This window comes from Lipophrys pholis (assembly GCF_963383615.2).
Source record: "Lipophrys pholis genome assembly, chromosome: 8".
NCBI lineage: Eukaryota > Metazoa > Chordata > Actinopteri > Blenniiformes > Blenniidae > Lipophrys > Lipophrys pholis.
In genome coordinates, this window is record NC_137630.1 from 17,745,038 (window position 1) to 17,771,049 (window position 26,012).

The 26,012-nt window shown below is 40.5% G+C and overlaps 1 protein-coding gene across 1 annotated transcript; it reads right to left on the reverse strand.

Annotated features, from left to right (window-relative positions):
- Nucleotides 1-623: 623 nt before the first annotated feature.
- Nucleotides 624-22,964, reverse strand: gdap1l1 (ganglioside induced differentiation associated protein 1-like 1). The gene is made up of 6 exons (XM_080468590.1): nucleotides 22,450-22,964; nucleotides 14,206-14,398; nucleotides 7,425-7,598; nucleotides 3,537-3,631; nucleotides 2,647-2,761; nucleotides 624-2,565 (listed from the first exon to the last, which is right to left on the reverse strand). Exons 1-6 carry the CDS (start codon nucleotides 22,627-22,629, stop codon nucleotides 2,222-2,224), a joined length of 1,101 nt encoding a protein of 366 aa, XP_080324716.1. The 5' UTR covers nucleotides 22,630-22,964; the 3' UTR covers nucleotides 624-2,221.
- Nucleotides 22,965-26,012: the final 3,048 nt, after the last annotated feature.

Below are 26,012 nucleotides of genomic sequence, written 5' to 3' on the forward strand. Positions count from 1 at the left end.
AGCAAGCCTGACAGTCGGTACTGAGGGCAAACAAAACCCGGCAATACAAAATGTAAATAATGTAACTAGATTTCTTTAGCTGCAGGCGGGCAGCAGAATCTACTTGAAAAGAGCCGACAGGTCTGAGCTCAGAGGCGTTTACAAACCCTGGTAGACACACACAAACTTTGTTACGCTCATACAAATCTGTGTACACAACAAATACAATTTTTACAGACACAATTACCACAGTGCAAATACAAATTGAGATAAACACACACACAAGTCATGGGCTGCTATGTTAGTCCCATATTGTGTGTCCTTATTTCTGAGGAGTTGGATGATTAGATTGAAGCTACAGCTCCTGTTACAACTTAAAAACAAGTTCAGCCACTAAGCAGAATGGCTAAAAGATATAATATATCGTAATTAGATTACTATCTGGCTCAATTAGATTGTTTTTCTTTTTTACTGTGCTTGTGTGGAGCACATGCTCTGTTAAACACGACCATATCCAGTGTAAGTACAAAGTAAAAATCTTTCATAAGCTTAATTAGAACTTTAATTAGAGTAGATTATTTCAGTGATGTAACAATCCTACTTGGCCGTATTACCCATTACAGTTAAATTTCCTTTGTTTATTTGAGGTTTACTTCTTGTATAAATGGTGCCACATCCATATGGAACATGCACTTGTAGGATGAGGAGTCACGCTGGATTTGTAGGTTGCAACCACAAAGAAATTTTCCTGCAAATGCCAAACAGCTCTCCTAATTATTTTAATGCCATGTTTATATAGAAATAGATGAATACGATGTAATTAGATGGATTTGTGACTTTGATAAAATAACTCTGGCATCAAACCCTATTTTGTCTTTAAGTCCAGGACTCGACTGCAGCTGGATTTCTATCCACTTTAGGTGTGACAGTGAACAGGTTCATCTGGTTTTGTTGGTGTATCAGGATTCGATGAGTCACAAAGCTGACTCTAAACTTGTTTCCTCTCCAGATATGTCAGAAAGAACCTGGAAAGTCCTTCAAACTTCAGTGAAGCCCATCAGAGCGGCTTGTCAAACACGCCTCTGCAACATCAGTCGAGGGCAGATTAGTTTACTTCACAGTCCTGAATCCCATAAGAGTGATAGAGACTTAGTAGAATGATCAAATAGGTTTCGTGCAAAACCGTAATAGTGACATTTGTAGATCATATCTAAATAATTAATGGCTGTTGTGAATTAAAAATGTCCAACAAGCACAAGAAGAGTTATTGCCTATGAATCCCAACAGCAGCTCAGGATACTTTCCTATATTGTGAAAAACATTAGAAAAACACAATATTTATCAAAACAAAACTACTCAGTGTGAAACAGAACATGGAGGGTGAGATTAGGAAGGGCACAATGGAGTTAAGGGGGGAACTTCCTGCCACACTAATTCACAAAAGAGCCTCTCTCTCTTTACTAACAGTTTTCCATCACAGTTCAATCAAATGTTTCATAAAAAGCAAGAATTTTCATGTAAGGCAGATAGAAATAGTTTAGTTTAAGAGATGTTTTCTTCTGCAGTCGATGAAGTACCTTTTAAACTGGCTAATTGTTGGCCCATGTTTTCAGTCCTAACCGGGAGCTGGCTTCATCTATAAGTTGATATTGATCCTCTCATCCACACCTCAAAAGGAAAGCCACAAAGACAATTCCCCAAAAGGTCAAATTATTCTTTTAAAGTTAAGACTCCATCCTTTCCATAGATCATCTGGCAGTTTCTGGCAGCACAGCACTTATAAAGTATTTGTCATGTACATAGTCCTGTGGTTTCCACTGGGTGAACCTCAGGGAGGCGGAGGAGTGAAGAGCAGGTATGAATAATGACTATAATAGTGGCATGCGAAGGTCGGTAAACCCCTGTTGGTGTTACAGTGTTTAAAGATTGATCTGGGTTTCTACTTTAAGATTTCAGTGTAAAGGACCCGATGCGTGCCTCCAACAAAATGAAAATGAGGACTTGCATGCGCAAGAGCTGCAAGTTTCCAGAAATAAAAACTTTGTGAAGGCCTTGATCACCAGAAAAATGTGCTGTCAGGAATTTCTTCTTATGGAATGTTTTAATATTTCTTTGTTCACCCAGGTAAGTAATAGTGTTCTCTATATAGATTCATTATGTTTTCCTGCAGTCATAAAACATTACAGAAAAGTTGAAACGTCACACAAATACACAGACATATAAGACAACAAGAGGGCATTCACTACATGTATTTCTTTTTTAAAAACCAGTAGGCAAAGTAGCCCATCCCGCCCAGCGAGCCCATGAGGAAGGAGGCCCCGAAGAAGGACGGGGGCTTCTTTTTTACCATCCGGAAAGCGTTGGGTAGGACCGCCGACAGGAGGGTCGAGTGGATGTCGCCCAACACCTTGCGAAAAGCGTAGCGTTTTTGCACGCGCAGAAAAAAGGACTGCAGGTTGGGCCGGCTGCCGTCCTCCCAGTATTTCTTAGAAAGTCCCAAGAACTTGAGCCGGTGCAACAAGGCTCCGAGGCAGATATCAGCTAGCGTAAATTCAGGTCCACAAAGCCACAACTCACACTTCTGACCTGCGAGGCAAAGAAAGACTCAATAACAGCACACAGCTCGAAGTGTGTTTCTGACGTACTGGAGCTCGACTTCAGACATACCTTGATACTCTAGTTTTCTTTTCTCCAGTTCAGCTTCCACTTGATCTAAAACCATGGCTAACTCCCCCAGAATTTTCTTCAAGTAGTTCACATTGTCGTGGTCCAAGATCTTTGCCTGCGAAATGTAAATAGGAAAAGTTTTGTTTTTTCGAGTGACAATTTAAAATGTGTCTCTCCTCATAATGTATTGTGTATTATTCAATAAATGTATTCATTAGCAAAGCAGGGCTGATCACGCATAGAGAGTGAAAAAATGTTCGTATGAATTTCACCAGCCTTTAATAATAAAATATTATAATGTGACAAATATTAGGATATCAGCATTCAATTACTGCTCTCCAATCAAACTTATAGCGGAAAGATCAATCTATACTTGCATTAACGTGTTAACATCCCTCATTTCTTGTAAAATGAGCTTCTGTTTCATATGTCCCGAATTAGACTTTAGCAAAATAGATGCTTTTATTAACTTATTTGCACAACCACAGAGGCTCTTGGGAATTTAACTTTTTTTTTTTCCTTCAAGAAAGTAAAGATTAAAAAAAAAAAAAAGGCTTTTTGGCCAATTCCGACATTTACAGCAACGTTCATTATTGTGCACTGTGAAACACATAATGAAAAAGTATTATTGAAAATAATTTTTGCCTTTGCTGCATTTAGTTAGAACTTTCAGACACTTTCAGCAAAAACCTTCAAGGTCAGAGATGTGAGTGTTTAAAAGTGTTCTGTGCATGTGAAACTGGGTATAAAGAGGTGTGAGGGATCTGTGCAGGCTAAAGTGTGCTGCAAGAGGTCAAATGTGTCAATAAAGATGTGTTCCGGGTGCAGAAGATGGTTTCACAAGTGCCTATAACGGATGTGAAAACGGTTTATTAGGGAAACATACTGACCATTAGCTTCTTCTGCTTGGAAAGATACGGTTCTGTCAACTGTGGCTCCTCGTGGTCCAACTTCATCAACTCTGTCGCGGCGTTGGCCAAGTGTCCTGAATATCACACACACACACACACACACACACACACACACACACACACACACACACACACACACACACACACACACACACACACACACACACACACACACACACACACACACACACACACACACACACACACACACACACACACACACACACACACACACACACACACTAAAGTGTATGTTCTATTGTTCTTCAGGCAAGATTTGAGACCCAGCCTCTCTGACAGCTTTACTGCTGACAGAGCAGACACTGCAGAGACCAACACATTAAATCCTCAGAGGAGTTCTCAGACTGTCCGGAGACGCTGTTTCATGTCCAAACATCCCCTCGCTGTCTGCTCAGGGCAGACCAAGAGTTTCACGGTGATTGCTGTCTTCGAAAACTGTGTTTTGAGGCTGAGAGACACAAAGAGTCGAAGAGAAAAGGATTGATACGCTGCTTACTTTGGTCTTTTGCAGGATTTTAGATGAAATTAGATTCAACAAATAATTAAGTTGTCAGCTCCTTGGTGGTAGAATAAGATACGATAATCTTAACTATATTGAAGTAACACTCATCTAAAGAAATCAAAATGTACATGAACATTATCATTATGGCCACAATGGTTGGGTTTAAACACAAAGAGAAGACAAGCACATATTACATTATTAGTTGTTAATTAAACAGATCAGTCAGAACAGTATGGATCCCATCTTTGTTTTCCATGTAAGCACTGTGATGCTCTGTGCATTCTGACATCTATCGAGCAGAACCAGCCTCAACTTCAGCAGCAGTTTGAGATAGCAAAGCTCATCTGTAGGATGGAGACCACATGGGCCTGTCTGCACTCGCCTCCTGCATCAGTGAGAGTTGCCTGTCCATGACCTCGTCACAAGTTCACTGCTTTTCCTTCCTTTGTACCACTTTTGACAGATACACATCACTGCTCTTTTGAAGAAGCTCTCACCAATTCCTTCAGCCTTCATGATCTGGCCCTTGCCTGCTTCCATCCCATCAACATTAAAAGCAGAATGTCCACATGCTGCCTGATTTATCCCCCCAATGACAGGTGCTTTGACAAAGAGATAATCAGTGTTCTTCTCTTCCCAGTCTCGTTGTTTTGGCTGATCAGTGTGACCTAGAAAGCATGAAGAATGAAACTAGACGACTTAGATAAAAGCCATACAACCACAATGAAAACATGCAAACTCCACTGAAGGAGCGTTTGCATGTTCGAGTCTGAACTTTCTCGTGATGATGCGATGGAACGAGCCACTACGCCTCAATACCACCACAGCATGATAACACAAAATGTTATTAGCCTCAATAGTCTCTCCAGTGTCAGAAATTTAGCAGTCAGAAAGGATGAACTCTGAGCTTCTCATTAAACACTCCACTGACTTGATTTCATAGTACAACACGCACTGACCAGGGTTTGACTGGTTAATTAATTCTACTGAGGATCTTCTCTCTCTTTGGCCTGTTGCTTTGATTTACACACCGCGGCCATTACCCAATGAAATGTTAGGCCTGATGGTATCTGCCACTATAAACCAAACTTCCCCACAAAGTGCTGCATTCAGGATTTTTGGTACCGACTTGAGTCAAATCACACTCTGTTCATCACGCCGGGCACATAAAAATAGGGATTTGATTGCCGATGATGAAGAAAATGCTGCAAGGAAGATAAATAACTTTGCATCCATAAAGCCTAACCTCCGTTGTTTTATTCTGACAATCAGGTCTTACGTAATGCACACACTGACATAGATCAACCTTTTTTTAAATTAATGTTCGTCTGCTTTTTGCTTGATTGGTGATGTTTACCAAGAAGCCCTGAACTGAACAGCTGTTTGCCACTGCCTTTCATGAAAGCTATTTGTCATTTTATGCTTTACTGCATCCTCACCAGGCTGTACAGTGGCGCAGTGGTACACATTAGTTCTCCATAGTGGGAATGTGCATTTTAGACGCAGTGGAAAAACATGCATGTGACATTATTTGGTGACTCCATATTGGCAGTGGGTGTGAGTGTGTGTCTGTCTCTCTGTGTTTGCTCCCATGCCTGGCGAGCCAATGTGAGACTAAACACTATTGACGATGGTTATATTCACAACATGTTTAGATTTTGTTAACAGAGATGCTGCTGTTAATGTCAAGAGAGGCGTTTCCTCGTCTGGCTCGCCATAACTTTTGTTTGTGGACTTAAAATTTTCTGTGACGTACTTCAAATGTTCACTTTGTGACCGATCATCTCTTATATTGTTTTGCCAAACATCCACCACCACGTCCAACTCCACGTTTTTGTGGTGGTGAGGATTCAGCACTCCGTAGTGAACGCAGGCAAACAAACATGGAAGCAATACAGTTTCCAGCTGACTGTTCTTGTGTAAAGTGTAACATGCAAAACCCTCATTTAAATCCTAATGTTTGCTCGTGATGTCACTCAGTGTTATTATTAGTAAATGACCTGCAAAATGCATGCAAGCTGGAGGTGCTATCTATTGTGTGCATTTTAAAAACACTTTATATACATAATGTTAGTAAATCGTCCACTTTGTGACTTTGTCGCTATATTTTTGTGAGTTTTCTGTCCCTTCAGCAACTTTTTAAAAAAAGCAACAAGATTTTGTTTGTTTTTCTGTGATGTGGTTGGCGACTTCTAAGACTCTCGTGTAGCATTGTATTCGTCATGCTTTTCTCAACCAAGCAGCAGAGGTTTTAGTGAGTCCTCCCCATGCGCCAAGCCCTCTCAGGCAGCCCGGTCGCTGTGCAGCAGTCCGTCCCTGCTTCAGTCAGAGCAGGAGGAGTTCATCCCTCCACATCCTGACTGCAAATGAATCGATCAAAGCTGCAGGCTGAGCCCTCCTCAGCCTCCAGTCAGTAACTCTAAATATATCTATATCATCTTTCACTTACTTTTTACTCCCTGCTGAGATATTATTTCTCTGTCTTATGGTGTTGATTCCAATTTTATGCACATGGCCAAATATCAAGTCATCATTACAGTTAATTGATAAACTAATCTCTTTATTTATTATCAGTTTTTCTAAATAAAAAAAGAATGACAAAGCATTGTATTTTATAAAATTTATATTATTTTTGCATTCTACTTTCATATACTGTAATATTTCTATCCCTCTACCCTGGCTATACTACAATAACGAAGCTATGAGTACATTTTCAAGCCAAGCCCGACTCGTTGACACTAATAAAAGTGATACAAGAAAGTAGTGACTTTACATGTTTAATAACTAGTAACTACATCTTAAAAAGGTAACAAGCGACATGAAATTTGAGAGAAATTGAACTTTTAATATCTTTTTTTATCGTAGGTTCTTTTTGAGCTACTGGATTTATAAAAAAACATAAGCTTAACATATGTTCTTTAACCTTTATTGTCTTATTCTATCATGGCTCACAGGATTTGACTCCTATCTTTCTTATAATCATAATTCTTAGGCCATTTATTTTATCTGAAAAAAACCCCTCAAAAACGACCAGAAATCAGAGAAATAGAGCTCTGCGTCCAAATATAAGTCATCTCACTCGAGCCAAGCGCTTCTGTAGTCCCACCATCCAAATATGGACAAGATTGAACAGCGTATCAAATATTTGTATCATCAGCCAGTAAAACACACAGTAATATTGAAGAGCTTCAACATATTGAATGAAGCACTCACTCATTGCACATTTTGAGACATTTCCACAAGCATAAACCCAAAATAAATCCAGTCAAACTCGGAGTAAAAAGACTGATTGCAGAGATACAAACATTCATGCCTACACAGTGCAGTGAGCTGGCTTCACTTACTACGTATTTCTGCGGTGGCATACTTTGGGATCATAGAGTCGGTGGTGAGCTCTGGATGGAGGATGCAGCCGTGCGTGTAAGCGTCCATGGGCAGCCCGTCCAGTAGCTGCCGGTACTGCTGCACTCGATCGTGGAGAGGCGAGTCTGCATCAGGGATCAGCTGAGCCACTGTTTCTACATGTGTGAGCACACGTCGACATGCAAAGAAGAGAAAAAAAAACAACACATTCAGCCCAATGTGCAGAGACGCAAATATGAAATCAATTCTTGGGATGTTTTCAGAAACTTTAACACCTGAGATCTCTAAGCAACTGTCATTCAGCAACACAAACCCCAAAAATAGCACTGTTCTCCCTGCTGCAACAGTCAGGCATGCGGCACGGTAACCTGGTAACAGACGACACTCTGGAGCACGCCGCCACTCACGTCTAAACAACACTGGACCTGTCTGCAGAATCTCCAGGAGAATGGCAAAGCTTACCGAGGAGAAACTCTTTCTCTCTTCTCTGTTACTGTGTATTTGAATACACAGCAGTTAGATTTTGCAGGTGCAGAACAGGTGCAGACTAGTTGTAGTTGTTTCCATCTTTTTTCTTCATGCTAAGCTTTTGAGGCTGCAGCTCCACATGTACTCAATATAGAACATTGCACTACTGCTGCTAAATCACCATATGAACATCTGTTTTTGCCAAAAATGCTGTAATATTTTGTTGTTCTTATGTAGTCTGCATCTGTTCACTCATGGTTTTGCAATGAAGCTTATTCTATCATTTTAATTCGTTTTCATCACATGTACAACAAATTCCATTAATATAATGTGCACTGAATGCTCACTGCTTTAGAAAGTTACACGACTAAGAGCAGCTCTTTGTTTTACATTATGTGTCCTAATTCCGTTGGCTGGCTCGGTGCCATGTGGCTTGGAGGGAAGGTGTTCAACTTGATGACCTGCTGCTGAGTTTTAGCACAGAGAGCGAAGCGGGTTTGGAGAAGAGAGCCAGCTTTAATCTGTCTGCAGGGTCACTGCCAGACACACACAGAGAAGACATCGCTGAGAAAACAGAGATCGTTAGATGGCCACGAGAGGATGTTTGAGCCAATGGGAGAGCCGGAGGAGGGTGGAGCTGCTTCTGGCTGGGCTCCAGAAAGCTGAGTAATCAGTGCCAGGATCAGCGTGCCGACCTGGGCAGACCATTCAATGGTCCTCCAGGTGGTCTGCCGCAGCGCTCCGGTCAGGATAATGTCAACACGGAGAGTCGCATATACACTGTGATGCGCACTTACATGATGATAGAAAACTGGAGCAAGTGGATCTCTGATTTCCTTTATTTGACTTCAGTTCACACACTGCTTTAGTTGTGCTGAATCTAGACAACACTGTAGTTTATGACTCTCTTTTCTGAGACATATGCACTTTCCTGGCCAGCTGCAGCCCATAATGCCTGCATTCATTAGGGATTTCAATGCAGAGAAAAAGTATCTGCTCAGAGATTTTTTTTAAAGCAAAACCAATCTCTGAATTATTTTATTAAGCAACATGTTTAGACAGGATGTGTTACAATAACAACAAAGCTGTGCTTTAAGTACCTCAAATGATAGTACTATATAATGCTCAAGTGAATGAATGAATGAATGAATGAATGAATGAATGGTTTACTCCGGTTACAATTGTGCAGTTCGAAACTTCAATCAAAAACATAAAGTACTCTTCTCAAATATTACTAAAGTGTCGGTTCAACTGTGTTCACAGTAAGACAGGCAAGGTTTCCAGACTCAGAAAAATACCTGTACAGTGCCTCTAATGGAGTCTCTCAGTTTGTCAAGCTGGAGATGTGCCCTAACGCTTTCAACAAGTGAAAACAGAAAGGGTCTATAATATAACATCATCACCCTGAGAACCCAAGAGTGCAGTTTAGTTTAAACTTCATTTCAAATTCTTTGTGTAAAACCTGTTCCAGGCACATTTCCTAAGTATAAAATAAAGTTCGTCAGGAACATAATACTTCACTGAATTTTCTCTGGGTACCGTGGTTTCCTCCCGCAGTCCATCAATATGCATTTGACACTAATTAGTGACTCTAGATTTGTCTGTACATGTGAATGTGACTCTGGCCCTGTTTACACGACAACGATTCACGTGACAGCACCTAATCCGTTACATAAAAGGGGTGCGTTTATACTGCAGCAGTGGCCACAGAGACAAAGATGGAGTTAGTATGCCGGGCCACAGGGGGGCGCTGTTGCTTGATTTTGTAATGAAACTACACAGACGTGTGTGCAGAGAACAATACACTATAAACTTGAAGAAAATGGAGAGCACCTGACATCCATATGGAGTGATGACGCATCGGATGCTATCAGGGGTGAGTCTCAACTATAAAACTACTGATATGGATGATAAAACTAGAATACGGACCGCGACTCATACCACTGTGCGGCCGCCATGTTTGTTTACAACTGGATGAGCAGGAGGGAGGGGGAGAGATGCGCATGCGCAGTAATAGGCTCAGTATCCTCCGGCAGTGCCTGCAGGAGGGATTTGCAGCCATGAAAGAATCTTTCCACCTTGGGAGCCGGATTAAAAACATCGCGGATACAGTGCATCCACACACTGGTGCCGTGTAAACGGACCCCCCAAAAGTGAAGAAAGTTTTGCGGATACACTCGTTATCGTTGTCGTGTAAACCGGGCCTTTATGTGACTGTTTCTCTGTCTGTCCTGTGATGGACTGCTGACGTGTCCAATGCCCACTGTCAGCTGGGATTATGCTTTGCAACCTTAAGCCGGACAAAGCTTTGGAACAGGTGGATGCATGTACGACAGGCCCAACTGAGGGAGACTTTGGTTTGGAAACAAAAGTACCAAAAGTCGTTGCTATCTGATAAGGGAGAACAAAGTTAGCCTTCAGTCTGTGACTTTCCATTACAGTGTGCTCTTGAAAACTCTGAAAGTTATCTTTTGAAACAAACTGGATCCACAAAGTTCTGCATTCTACTGACAAACAAAATGAGTGGCGTCACTTATGTCAGCCAACACAGGGATACATTCATGCTTTTGTCAGTAAGTCATTATTACCCGTACCTTTATACTGCACTTTTCCACATGAGGAACAGTTGCTATTTTTGTTTTTTGTTCACTTTCAAGTATAATAAGGCAAATTACACAGAGCATTGTTAGGAAAACCCATTTCTTATTTTGATGCACACATGGAATCGGGTTCAGTGATGTCAAATTTTCAAAGTTTCCCATGCTTAACAGTATCCTGACTGATATATTTTTTACACTCGGAAGTCAAAGAATTCCCATTTCACAATTTCTTATCAAAGCATCACTACAAACATCTTTCCCGCTTTATCTAAACCATGTTCAAGAATGCTTGAGCCAATCCCATCTGACTGTGAGCCTAAACTACTGAAGATTTGTGCATTTAAAAATACTCACAGACGTGATATTGCGCACATGCACGTGTGAAATCTAAGGGAGTGTGTATGAAAGAGGCGCCAAATAACACATACGATCCATTTGGTGCATTCGCCTTCATGAATGTGGATTATCAAACATTGAGAATAGGATGCTTTATTGACATTATAAAAGTACAACAAAATGAATTAAATTAGTGCCAGATAGTGCCAAATATTGGAAAGAGATTAATCTAATAGATTAATGTACAACGCAAAATGGGATTTATTATATCTGAAGTATGACTGCTTTGTTTATAACAGGAAACAATGTCATCTCAGCCTGGAGAGACCCTTTTTAAAAGACTTTTTCACAGCTGGCCCTCTGTGACTTTTGTTTATCGACTTTATTAAAATATATTTTCTGCTTTGTGAAACTCTGTTGCTGATTGTCTTTCATATTGTGTTTCTGTTGTTATTTCTGCTTTTTGGTGCTAAATATTGATTAATTTGTCCTAATATTCCGATATGTTGACATGTTTGTTAACTTCATCCACAAGCACGTCCAACTCCATGTTTTCACTTTGCATCTTGTCTTGTGGAGGCTCAGCGCTCCGTCCAATCACTCCATTGTGAACAAAAGCAAACAGAGAGGTAAACAATGCCATCTCCAGCAGATCATTCTAGTGTAAACATGTCCTAATGCACTTAAAATGTCTCCTTTAAATACTTTTGTTTGGGCACGATCTTATCATTTTTACTTTATGTCCAGCAAAAAGCATGCAAATGGAAAGTGCAATCAATTGAGCATGCTTTATGCAAGATGAGGCTCAAAGTGTGAATGCAGCTCTGGACAGATCACCAGTCCATCACACAGACAGACAGACACAGCTAACACCAATTTAGAGTCACTCTATGCTTGGACTTTGGAAGGATGCTTATACAAAATCCACCCACCCACACCTGGAACAACTCCAAACAGAAAAGACCCTAAAGTTTGGCTGTGAATTGAAAATGCTAACCACTACACCACTTTGCAGCCCGTAAGCCACGAGTCACTTATTATTTGCTGCAACTCATAAGGTTACAACTGTAATCACATCCAAGACAAACTAATAAAATCACCACACCGAAAATAAAATGAATGAGAGAGAGAGAGAGATCCCACACTGAAGTCTCTGCCTGCTGAGCGAGCAGCGTACCACATCTTCTTCCGCCGCCGCCGCTGGAATCGAAGCTTTCAAGCTTCACTGCTCTGCACATGTGACCACTAACTTAACTACAGTAACTCCATGGAGGGTTTTTTTTTCTGTTATTAGCCAGCATCCCTCAGGCTTCTCCCAGTCCCACAGCTTGTTACATAATGTCTCAGCTGATGCTCCTATAGGACACCCACAGATAGTAGAACACAACACACAGTGAACACGGCTCAGTGTGTGCACCCTAATGTCTCCTCATTCTTGGAACTGCCTGAGTCACTGCCTCACATCTTGACTGTGTATCACCCTCCGTCCCTATCACTGTTGAAGAGCTGCTGATCACTTATATATTCATCACTCTCAACGCTTTACTGTCAATTTGGAGCTCACTCATTTCATTATCTCTCATGTTTGTATCTCACTGCCACATATTCCTCCTCCGTCCCCCGGGGATGCTTCCAATTTAGTCTAATCTAATCAGAGGAGTTCATCTCGGTGACATTGGTGCAAAGACGTCGCTGCGACGACTTTCACAGTACAGTACACGCTGACACACTCTGGCGACAGATGGTCTCTGACAACATCCAATTGTTTGTGTTTCTCCAGATTCACAAGCTGGGAAAACGAGGCCTCAGTTTCTGAAGCTCTGCAGCTTAGCAACAGGGTGAAGTAGGAAGAAACACAATTTCATGTTTGTGTTTGTATTATTTTGAAGAGCTGTTACAGAACAAAGAATGAGGATGGGGTGAAAAGGCCTTATAACACAACCCATGCAGCTACCTTCAAAGGAGCTTGTGTGTGAAACCCAGTGTACGATGGATGGTATAATGGATGACACAAACTTGACTCTAAAAATAGTTCATCATCAAGCAAGTTGCCTCGGACTCCACCAGAGTCAGACTACGACACACACGTGTATACATACCTAAGCGGAAATTCAGAGTCAGCATTTAACTTAATAAGCATGTCGTTGGACTGTATGAGTAAAACATAGTATCCTGGGAAACTCCAGGCAGACGCCACACATGACCAAGGCTTAGTAAGCCGTGCATGGAGCCTCAATGCTCTATAGGTCAGTGATAAATAATGAATTGAAGCAAGTACAATATAATAGCTTTGCTTTTAAAGGCGTCTTGTCCAGCTAACAGTCATTATTGGGAAGATTGAACAATACAGTTCTTGTTTAAACGCAAAAAAATATCTCACTTATCACTAAGTTCAGTCTTTTAGCTGCTCTCACGCTGACCAAAATAATGTAACGCCAAATAAGAGAAAGCCTTAAAGCACCTCCAAGTCATTAGATCTGCTTTGATTCACACTATTTTTGCACACAGGGCAAGGTTTTTCATGTCATCCCCCAAAAAATCACACCTCAGATTTATTGACTTTCTGCTGTAATTTTACATGTAACACAAACAAATTGCTGAGAGTCTGTGACCCATCCCATGATTGCAATTCAAAAATAACGCAAGTAATCTAAGTTTACACATACGTTTTTTGACAGTTTTTTCTCGTGATCAAACACAAAAGGAACTGTGATTCCATAGAGTGGAGATTTCTTTGTTAAAAAACATATTGAAGTGTCACTGAAAATATGAAAATGCATGTCAACAGAATAACAGGAAGCTTCTCAGCCTCTAAAAACTGAGTGGATTTGCAGCTTCATTTCAAAACAGATGCAAACATAAACTATGCAGAATTTTTAACAAACCAAACTACGTGCTATGAATTATTTAATCTATTCCATTCATAAACTCCTCCCAGTACGATCTGAAATACTATATGCCTGATATTCCATATTCATGAAGGCAATTCGAGAGTGTGTGTTATTTTGTTAGACAAAATCCTCAGTGCATCTCGTCTGCTTCCACATTGTGCGCTCAATATCAAGTCACTGAGGAAGAAGACTTGGTGCCGCAGCTCTGCTCGGTATTATTAGTTGCCTTCACTTTGTAAGGACAAAACCAACCCTTTTGAAACTCCATAAATGTGAGTATGTCTTACTGCAAGGGGATGCAAATTGTCTCAACGTGTCACAGAACGTAAACACTGATGTGTCTATTTGAGTTCCTGACTGGTGTTTGGCTGTGTGTGCAGCAAACAGCAGTCCAATGTCTAACTATTTGCTTTTGTTATTGAGTCCACAGCTCGAGAAAGGAAATCTGAATTATTCTTGCACTGTACCTCCTGTAAAGTTTTTCTCCAGGTAGTCTATAATCTGGTTGTAGTCGCTGATGATGGTGTCTCCGTGCAGGAAGACGGGCACCTCCTCACCCAGGTTCAGCCTCATGAACCAGGGCTCCTTGTGCTCCTGCAGCGGCATGCTCACGTCCTTCTCCTCACAGACCAGACCCTTCTCATTAATGACGAGGCGTACCTGCAAGTACAGAGAAGACATCAACTGTAAGCTACCTCAACTAAACTCCGTGTCAATTTCTCATCATAAAAACTTCATTCAGAAGGAATAGGAACAAGGTAGTGAGTTTGCCTACCACCGAAGCTTTGTCTTCTCTGACGTTGTCAAGATTTGTTTTTCACATCTGACAGTACTATCTTGAACCCAGAGGAGACCTTAAAAACGTTCAATTGCTTTCTTCACCTTGAAGGGCCCTGTTTGTTAGTGCGTCCACAGGTGTTTGGCCCCACTAATATTTTGGCAAATCATAGATCATAGATATCTACAGCCTCTCTTCGAGGCAATCCAGGGGGGTTCCAGGAATAAAAGATTGTGAAGCGCTGCTCTAAAATAAAAAAAAACAACAAAAACCCCTTCAGTTATCTTGCTATGCCTCTGCTTGGATCCCACTCCTACAAACCTGACAGTCTGATGATCCATTTCTCCAAAGAAATACAAAAACATTGCACAACAAATCACAAAAATGTTGACAGGAAATTTCCGACTTGCAAATCTCTTCAGCTCTGCGTTTATGATATCAAACATGCACGGCTGAAATGTTGGTGCTGTGTTGAAAACCTCATGCAAACCTCAGCAAAATGTATGCAGGGACGCCAGCTTCCATTACTGGTGTGATGAAGGATAAGCCAAGGTCCACCGAGAGCCATTACATGGAAGGAGATTAATGAACTGAGATGACACTTGGGGTATAACGTGCTGCATTCGACCCCTTATAATGAGAGTTTTGCTGAATATGGCGAGACATGGTGTAAAGAAATAAAGTTGAATGATTTAGTAACACAAGCACAGTAATTACAGTGCGACAGCAGGAACAAATCTATGAATGCAGCAGTAATGTCAAAGGAGGGAAAAAAGGTTTATTACGTCTCCATCAGTGCAGCCCCAGTGAACACTCAAGCCAAGATTTCTAAATAAAACTGCCAAATATTTTAGATCTCAGTGCTTTTCTGCTGAGGTGTCCCACAATAACGCAGTCACTGTGAGAACAAATCTATTCTACAACGTGAGTCACTACAGAGCGATAAAGCCAAGTGGTTCAGCTGCTTTTGGAGTCACACCAAACAAATCTTGATTTGTAATACAGGGGGAGAAGAGGCGCACCTGAAGCAACATAAAAACTTTACACAAATTACTGCAATTAGGTACAGTCCAGGTCTCACTTCCAATGCATTTTATTAGTTTATGCTATAACTCAGAACTGAATCTTCGAGTTACTATAGTACCTATTATCACAACATATCTAATTTAGCATCTGTTCAGTGGAAGCTACTTCTCCCTGTATGACGAACATAAAGTTGGGTTTTCCAATAACAACTTGTATAGTTGTCCTAGTTGTCTGGTCCTGCTGTACTTTACCTGTGCCCTCCTCTTTTTGTAACCTATGACGTCTAGCATGTGCCACCGGTGTCCAATTACCGCCACTGTTTGTCCAAATAATGCAACAACAAAAAATATTTATATAAACTAAATAACCTGCCAACAATAAGTAGAAATGGCTCCTACGAGGGAGTTCCTAAATATTTTAGATGAGTACATTGTTAGACTAAACCCGCAACCTAACAGGACCAAATTCTACTTTAGAGAAGTAAGAAAGTGCTGATTCTGATATTTTAGTCCTTTATAATGAACTCCCAGCATGGATAGAACAAGCACAGAAAATGGTAGATTCATGAAATATTGACTTAATCATCATTAAGGCTCTAAAGAGTCATTGCATGCCAAATTGGCAGATACACGGTTTGTCATCGCTGTCGTCGCCGTCGTCATCATCATCCACTGGGTGCCAATAACCACGGTGTAATTGATATCTGTGGTTGAAATTCACAAAATTAAAACATTTTCTTTCCAGTTAGTTTTCATTAAGTTGTGACAGTAAGTTCCAGTAAGCTGCTTGTGGAGTTTAATATAGTTATATGATTAGTCTATTTATATAGGAGTAATGTAAGTACACCTTCTAAAAAACTCAGAAGGAGAACACTTGAGTGATTCTCAATCTACAGGTTTTCTAGGCTCAATCGTCATGGAAGTCATATATATATATATATAAAAAATAACATTGGCTCCTTTAAGCTTGGAGCTATTTTGACATTTCAGTCTGAAAACATATCAAACGTCTGGCAGCGACAGCTCCTTAGCTGTTCTTGAACCCAACAGCCTTGGACTGTGTGGATAGGAGAGACACTGGAGAGCTTTGAAATCCAAAAGGTGTCTGCGTCCTTATCACCACTTCAGCGTGAGATAGGGAAAAAAAACTTCAGTAAAAACTCAAACAGTGGATGAGTCTTCATCAAAATTTTAAATTACAGAGTGAACATCAGCTCTGAGACAAAGAGGCGCTGAACCCAATGCTGTTCAACCTGATCTAAAAACTCTCTCCTGCAACTCTGCCAAATGTGATGGAACAGACACCATCCTTCACTCATTTTAATCGCAGTCGTGCTTCGTCACTGGATGTGCCAGTGAGTTACATTTTAATGAGAGATATGGGTTGAACTCAGTACTCAAAACACTGTGAGGCTCAAACCAGGACTGATAGAAGGGGGTTTGTATAACAGAGGCCTGTTACTGACCTTCCTGCAGGACTCTAGGGACTATTAGCAGGACATGTCAAGGTTAGGACAGAGGTCAGGACAGACGATCAGGGGTGACCTGTTACCCTATATACTGAATTACATTGACTTTATGAATTTGACTGTTTTATTCTGCTGCAGTTTATCTGGAACCAATCAGATGTTGTTTCCCTGATTTTACGTTGTGAAATATTTCTTGCACACGTTGCTTCAACATTTGAACAGTAATGTATATAAAATAAGAAATAGTTCAGTCTTATAACAGAGATCAGACACACTGTTATCCTGACTCCGGGGCGTCTCCTCCATCAGAAAACGGCAGAGTTACAGTCTCATCTGCTGAAGGTGTAAATCTCAGACCTGCAGGCCTCCAGGTTTGCCAGAGCTGTATCGATCTGTGAGGCTGTCCTCTGAAGGTGCTGTTCACTCTGCTGCACGGAGCTCCATCTGTCTCTACTGTTATCACATCTTTTCACAGTGCATCATTCACGTTATACTGGATGCATACGTACTGTACGGTCCACTTCTTGGGAGTAGGTCAGAGGGAGAAGTCAGCTGTGAAATGTTATAAAACACACATGGAGAGGACCAACACAGCTTCCTGGAGAACTCGCTGAGGTGCACACACACTTGTAAAATGACCCCTCTGAACATCTGATGACAACAGAGTCTCAGTGTTAGTTAACTTAGTCTAGTTTTTAGACCGAGGTAAAAGGTTGCCTCGAAGTGGCCGCAGTGTCACTGGAGATTGAAAGCCACACATCGGGGTGGCCATCAGCTGTCCTGTACTCACAGGTTTGAACTAAAAATGCTCCCATTGTCCATTATGCACTGTTATATGAACAAAAGTGATCGGACATGTAAAAAATTGTGAACTACCACAATGCCTCATTGATATTTGGTCCGATAACTTGCCTATAAATATGCAAAATCGGAATGAGAGCAGTGCTGTAGTGTGTAAACACATAGCAGAAGGGGCTTCAATCCCTCTGTTCAAAAGCTTCAGAGCCAGAACATAAGAGCCCAAAACATAGTGCAGAATACATCAACAAGCATTAAAGTTTTAATAAATCGGTGCAGAAAAGGAAATGTGGTTTGGCAAGCTGCAACAAAAGGAAACTCCCATCAAAGCTGTGAGAAAATGACGGTTCTCATGTCGCTCTGTAGTCATGACAATACAGTATAACTCTCTGAGAGTTGGTGCAGCCTTTAGACTGCAGCAAAAAAAACAAACCATATTGGTTAAATTCACATTTAGGTCCATATCAAATTCACCTCTTAACACTGGTGTAAACAGCATTACAAGACTGGACAGGCTGGACCTGGCTGGTTCGCTGGTCAACCCAGAACCAATACCTGCAGCAAAGCACAGCTAAAAATACTATGATCTCATTACTGTTTCGTTCTTGTATTGGCTTATTGTACTGGTTTGGTATTAAATAAAATGTCTCCATAAATCACCTTCAACCCTCCGATATGAACCAATTCTTCTTCTTCAGCTGGTGAATTAAAGAACAATAGAAGAAACCATTTAAATGTTTTGCTAGAAAATGTAAAACTGACCAGTAGCTCTCATATTTCACAATCTATTGCACACTTCATTTCTCCTTGGAGATCTGTGAAAGATCACCCATTTCTGCTACTGCAGAATCACAAACACCAGAGGGTTACAAGCTCGCGTCCAGAACCCTCCTCGGGCCTATGGGGCAGAGGTGACAGTGAAGGCCTGAGGGTTGATCGGATGGATGGATGGATGGATGGATGGATGGATGGATGGATGGATGGATGGATGGATGGATTTTGTAATTTTTGCCAGCTTATGAGAAAACTGGTGTAGAAAAGTGTCGAACTTATCCAAATAAACAATACACTTAAAGACTTAAAGCAACCAAATTAAGCTTTGACTCACTAAATATTGAGGGCAGTTTTGGTGGAGGGAACAACCTTGTGCACGTCCTCTTAATCTCATAAAAGCTCTCTCTTAAAAATCCATTTAAATCTGCATCGGCTCACACAACAGACACAATGCTGAAAATGAAACACAGAGGGGTTTGTTGTACAGTAGAAGCAGGTGTGTTTTCATCACACTGTTAAGGAGTTGTAGGGACTTCATGCACACACACACTCAATCACACGTCAGTGGGGTCGCTTCAGGATCGAGGCGATAATCACGACAGTGAGCTTGGTGTTTATCCCTCTGCTGAACGACAACCGGCACAACCATCAATTCAGACTCAAGTGGCCATGAGCCAGCAACCCGACACGAAAACCTGGGTTGATGTTGAAGATGTTGGTCCACAGTCAAGTGGAATGATGCTGTACGGAAGCCTTTTCTCACAACAGGAACGCTGTGCTGTGGCTGTTTGATTACATGCTGAATGACATGCAGCAATGACGTTTTACTTCTGCATCTCATGACAAAGATATTTAACTAATCCGAGAAGCTCTGCAAGCATGAGGGGGGAAACTTCACTGAGCTTTTGACTGTCAATTAGTTTTCTCAGCTAATAATCAGCAAGTGAGTCCTCAAGTGTAAAAGTTAACAGTTTTCATGGGACAACTTGTTTTGTCTGGTTTGCAAAGCCTTTTTTGAGTTCCTGCCAAGCTGTTTTGGGGATTTTTAATTTTTTTTTTAAAGACAATTGATATTTGTCAAGCATATTTGTCTGCAGATCTATTCATGCTCTTCCAATGCACCACTATGTGCAACCTGGAAAACAAGCATGGCTATTTCATGAAGGATACGGGTTTACTCATGATATAAGGATTACTTAATGATCATTTTTGCCAGCCATCTTACTACTGTCACATTGTTATGAGTAGTATTATGCAATGACAAGCACTTAAATTCATTCTAACAAGCGGCACCACTTCTTTACCTCTCAGAAATGAAGCAAGCAGCAACATGAAGCATAACAGCTGTTTTTCATTCATTCACACTACACACACACTACACACACACACACACACTACACACACACACACACACACACACACACACACACACACACACACACACTATACACAGCAAGCCGATTGAGTCATAAGTGTTCAGTTTCTTCTCAAAGTATGTATCTTATCCAGAGCACAGATAACTGACAAACCTCAGTGATTTGCTGCATGCTGGCACTGATCAAAACAAACATCGTAGGCTGGCGTATTGAGACAGAAATAGAAGAAACATGATACTTAGAGTAAATTTGAAGTTCTACGTTTTTTATTTCTTTGAAAACATTACATATATTCTTAATAATCTAAAAACCTATCATTGGTCTTTGGTTTAGCAGGTGACACAGTTGCATTCCTGTAACTTATTGTTGTTGTTGTTGATTTTGTCTATATATATATAAACATTCACCAACAACACATATTTTAATGTAAAAGCCAGTCACTAGAGATATGCCCCTACCATCTCATCCAAATTCATGTGAGCACATTAGGCACAGATGTGAAATATGAAGTGCCTGGACTTTAATCTGACTTTCTTTATTTACATTAACAACAATAAAGTGACACCTCAGCAAGTACTACTTTACCATATTCTTGGTGGAGTCACAGGAGACCAAAAGAAAAGACATTTGGAAAAAAGAAAAGCATCTTAGATAATAGGACTTATCTGAAAGCAGGGGTCAGGTTCTAAAAACTTCAATTCCCACAATGCAGTGGGAGGAGTGCCAGCTTACTCCTGCATTAGAGTCTCCCATGTATTTAATTTATATTAATTACATTGCTGCAATTGAGGGTTAAAAATGTATGCACATATAAACAAATCCTACTCATGAGGGAAATTCTACAGCTTTTATTAAACAGATGCATTTAATGTTTTTCATTTTTAACATAATGGTTTGTGTAGCCTTTAAAGAGAAAGTGCGTTTTTAAAAGTCAAAGTCAGAGTGAACTTTATTGTAAATTCCCCTGTACATACAAGATACATAGAAGAATAGAAATCACACTTTTGTTAAGAAGCAATCATTTCCAATTAAAGCAGTAGAAAGTATTTGTAGTCTGTTGCTGTACTCAAGTAGATTTTGAGGGTATCTACACTTAAATATAAATATTCTTTTGAAGGCGTTTTACTTTTCCTCTCTCACTTTGAGTGAGTGACCAACTCTACTCTATCTGTTATGGAAAGGAAATCCAGTTCCCTCTGATAAACTGTGGATATAACAGTTATCAGACACATTACACTTAGAAAGAATCAGGTATGTCCTAAGAGACAACCTGCACAAGTTTGATACAATATGGCAGCCATATAGATGGAGAGTGTGTACCGAGGGAGAGAGAGAGAGGGAGGGAGGGGTAGAGTAAGAAGGGTTTTAAGTTAGGGGGTCCTGTTTCCTGTACATTTTGACTTTGTTTTTATGTTATTTGTATTGTTATGTTCATTGTTGTAAATCAGAGAGCATTGTATATTTTTATATATTGTATTGTTGTACACTCCATGGCCCAATAAGAAAAATAAATAAATTGACGAACTCTATTCTATCTGTATTTCTTCTTGTGAAAATAATGTCAGTACTTTTGTCACAAACACAGGTGGTTTTGTCCTTGCTTGTTTGAATAGATCAAGATATTCCCAAATCCACCAAAATAACCACTTCAAAACTTCAGAAGAGTCTTAAGAAATTCACCTGTGATTTTTGAGCCGGCAGGTAAAACTAATGACTTATCGGTCAGATCTCAGGGGTCATTCCCTAAAAACTACTGAAAATTGCTACATTGCTGTTTCTAAAGGTTGGTAAACTAACACTGATGTGTAATATTCCGGGAATACCCCTTCAATGTGCAGCTATATTGTTAAATGTAAGACTTGCCCCTCAAAATGATGGTAATGCAGGTTTGCACAGCTTTGAATGGCTGAAGCCTCCTCCCAAATAAGCACACATGCAGTAGAATAAACTATGCATGTTATTTACTTGCAGAACAGTCAGAGGGAGGTTGGAGGAATCCTTAAAAGCAACACACGGTGAGATTCAGCTGCAGAAAGGGGAGGGGATGGCCTTTGGTTTGTTTTGCACATCTTTCCAATCAATTATTTAGGATGTCATGTGTCAGAGAGCACATAGGTTGTGCGTGCAATCGGCAGCAATAAGGCCAGAAAACAGGCTTGATTCAAAAGAGCGAGGCGGAACAGATGTGAAGGGGTTTTATTTATGCGCTCAAAGAGAGAAAACTGAGCAGCAGTCCTGCTATATGTCGAGGAAACGAGACCCCCATGCTGCAGCGTTTTTCTCAAACGCCTCAAACGGGGGATGTGCTCAGCTGCGGGATCATATTCATATTCCGGAGGTAAAAGTGCCAGATAGTCGTGCACAAATACATGCTTTGGTCAAAACATGCAACCACGGAGGGTGGGGGTCCAGGCTGGAGCTTCATGTCATGCAAAGACAGTGGAGCCACCTCCATTTTCAAGCTCTGCTCTTTTTTTTTTTTTTTTTTTACCTTTTGGGAGGTGAAAGACTGCGTCCAGTGGTACAAAACCAGCCTGTCTTTGTTGAAGGGTTTGGGCTCTGCCGTCGCCTCCTCGCATTCCTCCCCGTCTGTGATTTTGCCGTCTTCATCCATGGCTGAGATGGGCCACCAGCTACAGTTGGTGGGGGTAACATGGTTGGAAGACGCCATGACAGAGCGGTTTGTGCGTGTGGAGGAGAGGCGCGAGGAGGGAGAGAAGAGGAGAGAGGGTGAGGGAGGGGGGAGAGAGAGAGAGAGAGAGAGAGAGAGAGAGAGAGAGAGAGAGAGAGAGAGAGAGAGAGAGAGAGAGAGAGAGAGAGAGAGTCTCAGCAGCGTGAGCGCAGCATCGCAGGCTTCACGCGGCAGCAGCGTCCGTCGGCTCGGGACAGCTCCGGTGCTGAAACGGGCTTCAAACGTCACATTGAACAAAAAAAAGAAAAAAGAAAAACACGGATGCAGCCTGATCCACGTGCGTACTGCTGCTGCCGGACCTACTACAGCCAAACCGAGGTGCCACTGAGCATCACATGATGAGCCACGCACAAACATGCGCGGCGGAAACGCGGCGGAGGGAGCGCGCCTCCCCGGAAGGTCAAGCGGCTCCTGTAAGGACATGCAGGCTCAGGACCATCAAGTACACACACACACACACACACACACACACACACACACACACACACACACACACACACACACACACACACACACACACACACACACACACACTCGCGCGCGCAAAATAAAATAACTGCAGGTGCAGTCAAATGTACTATTATCCAACCAAACCCAGATTACAATACACATTGGATATTCCAGGAAATTAACTTCAATAACCTGTGTTGGGAAAAATACATCACAACAGTACTGTACAACACGAGAGCAACCTGAATGTGTTGTAGTTGTAGTCCCCACTGCACTCTCCATAGTAATTTGCACACTGGTTTCGTGTGCTTTTACTCCATAGCTGCTGCTTTAAAAAGAAATTGCCACATTTTACTTATTTTGCACATTTACTTCTACAGTCACTTGTTTAGTGTATTTTGTTATTATGTTTTCAGAGTAGAGTGTTTATCTTTTTCTGTATATGGTATATTGCATTACAGCACCCACACACAGTAAGGACATTTAGCAAGCAAACAAGCAATTGTATTTATTCAGCACTTTAAATTAACCCCGGTGGACCAAAGTGCTCTATAATAGAATAAATAAGGTGTCAAAATGCTCAGTCTAGATTTCGCACATCACAAAATAGGTAAAACATACAGATAATACAAATAATATACAAAACAGTTAAAACAAATAATAGGATAGAACATGGGTAGTAGAAAAGACATTAAAAAATCAGTGAAACCTTGTAGAGTACAAAGTCAACAGCTCAGGTGGTGCTGAAGGCCAAAGAGAAAAAGATGGTTTTAAGCGGAAAGGAACAGGCCTGTCTGATAGACAGAGGCAAGTCATTCCACAGTATCAGGGCAATGGCAGCATTCAAATCAGAAACAGTTCAAAATAGAATGAAATATAAAGTTAACAAGTGCAATATATACAAAATTCTGGGGTTGTAAGTAAAATAACTTTATGGAAGAGTTTGATTACCAAGAGAGAGAATGCTCTCCTGTGAAAACATTACCGTAACAAACATGACATTTTGGCAGAAATGTGCTTCTAACTGATTTTATTATGCACTTGGCAACTCAGTGAAATAAAAAAATATAAAAAAACTTTTGTTGTAAATACAGTTAGTGCAGCTGCAGAGCTGCTGTCTCTCTTCCCAGTTCATTTTGGAGCATCTTCCTCCCACAAACTGATGTAACTTCAAGTGAACTCAATATGCGACTCAGCCATTTGACTGACCCGCACAGTGCTGACAACTCAGCGAATCAAAGTTCCTCTCACTAAAGCAAGTATGAGCACATTCATGTTCACACCTGGGGGAGGGAACTCATGTAATAAGTTACTTTATCAGATGACTAGTTACTTTTTTTTAAATTCAGTAACGGGGGTCAGGTGGATTTGCAGAGAAAACACACATAGAGAACATTCAAGCTGCACACAGAAAGGTTCCGAAGGCCGGACTCAAACCAGGGACACTGAATTTTGAGACCAAGGACGTCACATTTGTCCTGCGTTTTCAAATATTTAAATGGAGAGAAAAATACACTGAGTCAGTTTCTCTCGTAAGAGTCTGACTCAGTCTTCCTCCTTGTTACATTACCCACAATGCAATTCAAACACAGGTTAGTACAAGTGTGATGTGCTGCTTTTTCAGATGATGTAGCCTCATAGCCCCATCCCACATGAAGACGTCTGACATTACTGTAGAAACTGTTTCCTTTAATGACTGAAATGATTTACTCACAACCCGTATAATCATAAATTTTCATGTGAAAGAACTTGTTCCACCACAAATCTATTCACAGAAAATTATTGCAGTAGCATATTTTTTTCTACCTTTATCTGTTAGTACATTTACTTGAGTAAACAGCCAGACTTCATTACTACGAATAAGTACTTCTAACATTTGGCAGAGTTTACACAACACAGAGGTGGTTCAGTTTTTAATTCGCCGCCAATAAATTCTGAAAATATAAAGGAATAACTTTCTCAAGTCACAATTTGATTTGATTGAATTGCACTTATTGGCTTTGATACCAAGTGGAGCTACAGTCTTCAATAAGGTGGCTTCTCCCCCCCAAAATCGGAGAAATCTGTAATACAAGTTACCAAGCCATTACAGAAAATGCCAGAAGATTTCAGTGATATATTTCAGCTGTGGTATTTTTCCTTATGTGGTCTTTAATAATAATAATTAAAAACACCACTGATACAGGTCTAAAATTGATACGCATGCTGCAATTACTAAAAGTGTCCAAAAGAGGGCGGTAGTGAGCGCCACAATACTGCTTTCTTGAATTAAAAAAAAACCACAACATATACTGTATCCAACTGTTTATGTGGTGAAATAATTTCCCAAACATAAACACTGAAATTACTTACAAAACTTTATCAATAATGTTGAGATCATCAGAGGTGGAAAATCTCAATTAATATGTTACAACTGTATTAACATAGTTAAATGTACTCAAGTACAAGTACATCTCTCAAATGAAAAGTTAGTTTTTTAATCACATTTAACTTAATTTTCAGAGGCACGTTTCTGAGAGAAACGATAAAGTGAACAAATGTAGATAAAAAACAGCAATTCTATCAGTTGAAGGTATAATCAACCCAGTGTGGTGCAAATTGTACATAAGTATGAGAAAAAGTTCATATTTTAAAAGGACTCATAAGACTTCAACTATCCCACACGATACTAAATTACAATAATGCAAGTACTCTCCAAGAGATTTACAATTATTATTATTATTATTATTATTATTATTATTATTATTATTATTATTATTATTATTATTATTATTATATGAAATATAAAATATCACATCCTATTTGAGTGAATGTAGTTGAACTCCTCTGTCATCAGGCTGATCAGAGGATGTTGTGTGTTAAAGTGTGTGTATGTGTGCAGGCAGGACAGTCTTGAATGGCATGTACTTCAG